Source organism: Hylobates moloch, unplaced genomic scaffold (assembly GCF_009828535.3).
Source record: "Hylobates moloch isolate HMO894 unplaced genomic scaffold, HMol_V3 SCAFFOLD_7, whole genome shotgun sequence".
NCBI classification, from domain to species: domain Eukaryota; kingdom Metazoa; phylum Chordata; class Mammalia; order Primates; family Hylobatidae; genus Hylobates; species Hylobates moloch.
In genome coordinates, this window is record NW_026652282.1 from 115,841,615 (window position 1) to 115,848,668 (window position 7,054).

Here is a 7,054-nt window from a genome sequence, read left to right on the forward strand (position 1 = left end):
ACAAAAGATCTATAAAATATTGTAGTAGGAAAAAAAATTGTATAAAAATGTTTGGAAATTAGAAACTTTTCCTTAACTTTTATTGATATTGACTCGAATTATTATTTTCTAAACTAAGAGCCATATGCCTACCTGTAAATCTTTCCACATATCATTTAAACTTTTGTGTGCATTGTTATTGTTGTTGATTTACAGATTAGTTATTAATTTTTCTGTAGAATAATGCCATTGATGTGCATGCTTTTATGTTTTTTAGAAAAGGGTGTGTTTGGATGAAAGTTAAAAAAAGTAAAATCTTTCACAGTCAAAATAATTCTATTTAGAATGCGGAAGTGAGACATGTATTTACAAAAAGCTCTCCAGGGGATCCTGATAATCCCTTTATTTCCCACACGTCATCAAGTTGAGAATCAATCAGCTGTTGGAACACTGGGACTCTCTCACAGGGGTGCATTTTCCGTAAACAGAGGACATAACATATTACTTAACTTCTACACAACGGGAAGGAAGAATCTTTACCTAGGGAGATGACAGTCTCATAGATATCCTGCATTACATCATTGTAGAGAGTCTTCTCAAGAGGATTCAATAATTGCCATTCTTCCTCAGAAAAATACACAGCTACATCTTCAAATGTCAACAAACTCTAAAGAAGAGAATGGGCTATAGTTTAGTACTTGCCACTTCAGAAGCTGTCCTACCACCCATTTCTGAATTACATGGTAGGCCAGGTGCTGAAGATGTGAACAGTATAAGATTTAGGGGAAAAAAGTGAGAAGGCAGAAAGGAAGGAGCAAAGAGGATCAGTGAATCACCTGGGAGGTGCCCAGTTCCCACTGTGCCAAGCCTAGTTGCCTAGAGAATAACTGGGGCTAAAATGCCTCAAAGCACCTGCTGGACACTATGAGTCCTAGGCAATAGGGATAAGCAGAGGCAAGGCCACAGTCAAGTCACCTGAAAAAAGCCAGAAATAACAGCTCACCAGGGACTCAGGCAGGATGAGTTTAGATGCCATCTTCCAGTGTTTGGTTCTTTTCTGCTCAGAAGGGGCTAACATCTGTTGATCATGCACAGCTGTGGGTAGAAAATAGCCAGGGGAAATTTCTCTTTCCTATTTACAAACATCCCAAGCTGATTTCTAAAATACAGAACATCAGGATGCCTTCAGTAAAGATGGGTCACATTGACAAGTGTGTGTGTGGTGCCAAGAAGTGGCCATCTCATTATAAATAAGAACCAAATATCTACCACTCATACAACCAGTTCCCCAGTTCATGAATTCCTTAGATTTCATAAAAGAAATTAATCAAATGAAATCTATTCATTTTTCCTCTCATAACATAAGCTGGGCAAGAATTGAAGGTTTGAAAATGAAAGGCTCAGGTCCTCCAGTGTACAGTAGGTAATGTGGGAGACTTTTGTCTTTTATTATTTTTTCCTAGTGCACAATTTTTATCACATTCTGCCACTGATAGCCCATGTCTGACCCCAATTTTTCCTACAACTTGTGAGGGGGAGGTGGCCCCACCTGTCCCTGTTCCATCTTCTTCTCTCCTCTCAAGTTTCAAAGGAGTAGAGCCTATAGTGTGAATAGCAGGGTTCTGTGGTTTGGATATTTCTGTCCCCCAGGCTGACTCCCACCTTCAACCACCATCAACCCACTGTACTCCCACCTGGGAGACATCATCGCTGCTAGCATGGCTGGCCACCTGGAAAATTCCCAGGACATTCTAGGTGAACTAATTACTATCACAGCTCCCAGGAGAAGACAATTATGATGAAGCTCCTCACCTCTTTCATATACAGGCTGGGTTTCTTTGTGAGTGTTCCAGCCCAGCTGTTCTTGTAGTACCCGGTATGTATTCCAATATTCTTTCTGGAACACACCCATTGGTTGGGGCTCTGCTGGCTTCCACTTGAAGCCTGGGGCCACTGCTGTTCCTCCCAAGAGCACTGCCTCCTTTCCCAGCTCATGGGCTGTGACCTAGAAATAATCCCCATCCTCATTAGCACAGAACTTACTTTTGGTTTTGGGTGGTAGTGGAGGGAGGAACAAGAGCAGAGCCCAGATTTGGGGAGTGCATTACATTAGAGAAGTAATAAAAAGAATGAAGAGGTATCGTGCCACTATGTTTTCATAAAGAACTATACTCAAAATCTGGGCTAATTAGGATAAAATAGAAAAAGCTGTGACTACTGCAGACCCCCGCCCCCCACAACCCAGTGGCCCCTACCCCGATGCACAGAGCCCTGGCTCAAGCCACTAGCAAAGTTGGGTGGGCAGCCTGTTCCCCTGCTGAGGAACTTTCACTGGTTTACTTTCTTGACTTGGATCCTTGTTTTAGTGAATTTTTATCTTTTGGTTTTCTGTAAAAGAAAAGGAATTGAGTAAAATAAGCTTTCCTGTTAGCCAGTTTCCAATCCTCCAGGAAAGAATTTCACAGGGAATGGAGATGGATGGAAGAATAAATGGGGAGAAGAGTTGGGCTCTAACCTCTCTTCACATGATTTGGTAGTAATAAGACACCAAAAATATGCCCTGCCCTGGATTTTTCAAGGTAGGCTCCTGAAGAAAGAAAGTGTGCTGCCATCTTCCAAGGACAAACCTTGGTTTCCCACTCACCAGCAGGGCCAGTGACAAGCCACTAAGTGAGGGCAATGGAGGCTCTTTCCTCCCAGCCCAGAGATGTGTGTTTCTGCTACAGAAGATACTACCCCTTAGCATCCTGATTCCCTCCACTTCTCTGTTGGCAACTGTCTTCTTTCAATATCCTTGTTTCCTTTTTTTCTTTCCATTTTGTTCTCTTTCTTTGCAGTCTCCCCAGAGCCGCCTGATTCATACTTCTGTTTGCTAACCTCTCTCTCCTTTGGTCTCTGTAAGTGCTGCCCATCTTGTGGATCTTCTCCCCTTTTCCAACTCTTTCTTGCCCTTTATTTCTCTGTTCCTAAGAACTCAACTCTTTTGTCCTTGCCCATGCTAGACTAGGCCCACCACCATCAATTCACTCTGGCCCTAGAGAAGACAAAATGCATTTATTTTCTCTAAGACAAGGAAAGGCTCTGCCAGAAATTTTGAAACCTGTGGACTATTGATGCATGTATGTCATTTCAGATCCTTGCTAGCTGTCCTAAAGGAGCAACAGAAGAGCGACTTAATCTGTCTAATTCTCTGATAACTCCTCCATTCTGATATATCCACTTTTATCCTACATCATTGTATATGTAGGGAATCTTTCTTCTTACCTCATTCTTTGTTCCATCAGGCTCCCTCTGCAAGAATTCCACCAGGACCAGAGCCTGTTTGACATTCTGTGGATGATGCTTCTGCACCCAATTCTGGGTCTCCTTGGGCAGAATGCTCAGGAACTGCTCTAACACCAGCATGTCCAAGATCTGCTCTTTTGAGTGGATCTCTGGCCTCAGCCACTGATGGCATAATTTCTGAAGTTGGCTGATAGTCTCAAGCGGTCCAGTTGCTTCATGATAACGGAAGCTCCAGAAGTGCCTGCAAGCGCTCTCAGGACCAAGATTCTCTATTTTTGTGCTGTATTTCTTACTCTGACTGGAGTTCTCTTTCACAGACCCACTAGTCTCCCACATAGCCCCCATCTGGGGACTTGAGCATGAATCCGCGTTCAGCTCTCTCATCGTCATTTGCTCTAGGAACAGTTTTACTCTTGTATGTGACACTGACACCCACCTGGTACCACCTTTGACAAATCAGGGTGCATCAGGTTTGGTACCAAATCAATGAATTGTTCTTCCCAAGAGCACTGAGGGAGAGCAGAAGAAAAGTACATGTCAAGAAGAAAACCACATGACACATATTTACTTGCTATTTATTGTAAGAGGAAAATGAAGAGAAAAGATCCTGTCTGGCTTCTCCTTTAAAATCAACTGCCAAGAATTAGAACATTCATGATTAGATTACTCAGGAGGTAAGTTTCTCTCCTTTTCTTTGTTTTTCAACTTTGAAACAAAGCACAGCTAAGAGAAGACAAATGTCAATCAACGTATTTCCTGTTGGTTTTTTTTTTTTTTTAACAGTTGAGGAAAGATTGGTGGGTGAGAAAACTGGCACCAATTGGCCAAAAGGAGCTTTGAGATTATCCAATACTTAATCTGTGGGTTTCCTGTCCTATATTGGCAAATAAGGCATATCTGAGTTTCTCGAAACTTTAACAGATCATCTCAATCATTTTTCTTTAGTCAGAGGAAAAATAGTTTCTATATCCCTTCATCTCATTTAGATTGAAGCCTTTACTAAATGGAACTCTTAATATTCCCTTTTATACTGTATCAATGTGGGTAGGAGAACTGAGACAGCAAGATCAGAGTAGAAGTAAAGTAATTAGAGAAAAAGTAAGCAAATGCCCTCCCGCTAAGCAAGCAGATCATCAACATTTGATGTGGCAGGGTGTAGTACTTCTAAGAAAGACTTATAAAGGGCACTGCACAGGTTTGTACTTGAGTATTAAATTTTTTGTTTACTTTAACTGGAAAAATTTACAGATGGTCTTCCTTTACATATATACAAATGTCAGGTGGTTAAAAACAAAAAAGAGAGATGGTGATGATTAAGGTTCTTTATAGATGAGAAGGGTCCTAGTAATGGTAACCTTTCTCCTGACTTAACATGCCCTCAAAACTGATTTTCCCTGAGGTGATCCAGCAGAAACAGTAACAAAATTCTTTCAAGGATGCCACAGGTATTCAAAAAAATGGTTGGCTCCTTGCTGACCATTCAGGCTCAGGAGGTACAGGAACACTTCTTATATTTTTTTGTCAGCAGAAGCCATTTTCTTTAATGTTGAAATGACCCTTTCTTTGGTGTTATGTTCATAAGCCATCAAAAATCAGAAAGTTTCGCTGGGTGTGGTGGTAGACATTACTGCCCCAAATCCCCATCCCTGATTCACTACAACTTCTAGATCAACCACAGGGATGCCCACAAGAACTCTGAACGTGAGCAGCCTTTGAGTGTGCTTCACTAGCATCCCTGGGTTATATTTGTACATCCGGTAGAAAGAAGTTGCTTCCATAGGTAAGAAGTGGCTGTAGGAGCCTGCGGCCAGGCGGCCTCGCTGTGGACAACTCCCACCAGCTCTCCAGGCGACCTGCCGCCTGTGAGTGGCGCCACTGCCTACTGAAAAGTACTGTATCACATCCCCCACCCTCATTCCCCACTAGGCAGCAGCCCCAAAGGCTGCAACTGGCAGGAGCGGCCGGTATTTCTCAGGGAATCGCCAAACGAATCTAAAGAGAAAATCAGCTTCTCGGTTACCTTCAGTCAGCTCTGGCTTCCCCGGAGGCCACTTTCGTCTTCCTCGGCTTGACTACGCCTCTGCCTCTGTGGCCACGCCTCCCTGCTGCTCTGGGTAGCAAAGCTCTCCGCTGCTGCACCACTAGGGGAAGCGATGTCAGGAAAGCGCGGGATGCCTGACGAGTGAAGCTCCAAGATGTGGGGAGTCTTGGAATATCAGTTCCCTCATTCGATCCCTCCACCTCCCGAAGACCTGACCCCGACTCTCTCTTCCAGGGTCGAGTTCTGTGGACCTGAACCGGAATCAACCAGAAAATGAAAGATGCATTTCCGGTGGCTTTGTGACAGCTACGCCCAGCTATCCCCCTCCCTCTGCCTACGAAGTCTCAGCCTAGCCAAGTTAGGAACTGTCCCGGGGGTCCTTTCCATCCCAGAAGAACCAGCCTCCTGCTCCAGTTAGGTCCTGGATGCAAGAAAGAGTTAATGCTACCGAGTCTCTAGCCCTGCTGGAAGCCTAGAGGAGCCCCTCAAATGGCTCTTCCCTGGGAGCCATGTAGCTTACAGACTCCTCGTGCCAAGGTCTCCTATCCCTGATTTGCCACGTATTGTGCATCCAGATTGTTCCTGCTGGCTCCCCGGCGGCTGGCAGCCCATTCTACCAGAAGCCTCACCCAGTAAGGGATGCCACCTCAAAGGTCTAGGGGCGACGGAAGAGTGGCTCACAAAGTCAGAACCACTTCAGCACTCCTGTGGGCAGAGCTGTGTTCTGGGCCTTCCTGAGTCCCAGCCAGAGAGAGCTCCAGCTGTAGTCACTAGACTTATCAAAAGCCTCCTTGAGTAAAAGGCAATTTGATCCTGGACAAGGCTCTGGCTAGATCAGAAACAACAGTCCCTTATATTTTCAAAACCATATTCTAGTTATAAGACTTGTGCTCCCCAACCATTTTCTTGTTTTATTCTTGTTAGGTAGATTTTAACCTTTTGAGATAGGTCCCATTTATACTTCTCTTTGACATATAAATAATTTGAAATGGTATGACATGACTTCACCTACTACTTCATGTTCAGGGTCACATAGATTACCAGTGGCAGATTTTAGCCAGGAATTTAGGTATCCTGTTGTCATATCCTGTCCTTTTTCTACTACATTATGCTTTCCCTGGAGGACAGAAATCTTGCTTCTATCTTTATCTCCTGCAGTGCTTAGCATAGTTCTCTGGGTAAGGTATTTCATATTTACAGAATCATCTTTCTAAGAAGCTGAATATCTTGGGTTGTCAGCATTCTCCAAGTTTTCAGTATTTACCAAGTGTTGAGCCATTTGGACAAAAATTGCCAATGTGAATGTAAACAGGAGAAACTGGGTGTAGCTTAGTTTTACAATGGAGATGAAACTGACATATTTTGGAAGCCAGTGTGAAAAACCACTCAGACAAGGCAAAGAGATGTCTGCACGTCCAGGAGGAAAATAAAAAGCACCTGTTTGACTCTTTATATATAAATGCAGATGACACTAAGTTAAAGTCAATCATCATTCAAAATCGAAGCTCCCCAAAGGTGTGTAAAAGGACACAGTGCATTATCTATGATATATAAACTTAGTAAAAATGTTTGGTTCATCAGAGCATCATCTTCAGAATGGTTCTTTCAAAACTATATTCTATAATCATAACCATTCCTATACACCAATAACAGACAAACAGAGAGCCAAATCATGAGTGAACTCCCATTCACAATTGCTTCAAAGAGAATAAAATACTAGGAATCCAACTTACAAGGGATGTGAAGGAC

At 43.2% G+C, this 7,054-nt stretch overlaps 1 protein-coding gene across 2 annotated transcripts in view; it reads right to left on the minus strand.

Annotated features, from left to right (window-relative positions):
- Positions 1-7,054, minus strand: part of ZNF75D (zinc finger protein 75D) — a 52,493-nt gene that overhangs the window by 4,688 nt on the left and 40,751 nt on the right. For both annotated transcript variants that reach the window (XM_058441703.1, XM_032757674.2), the window contains 5 exons: positions 5,285-5,556; positions 3,244-3,773; positions 1,792-1,984; positions 983-1,074; positions 520-646 (listed from right to left, as the gene is read on the minus strand). In XM_058441703.1, the coding sequence (XP_058297686.1) occupies positions 520-646; positions 983-1,074; positions 1,792-1,984; positions 3,244-3,654 (823 nt within the window). In that variant the 5' untranslated portion in view covers positions 3,655-3,773; positions 5,285-5,556. The remainder of the gene's footprint in view (positions 1-519; positions 647-982; positions 1,075-1,791; positions 1,985-3,243; positions 3,774-5,284; positions 5,557-7,054) is intronic.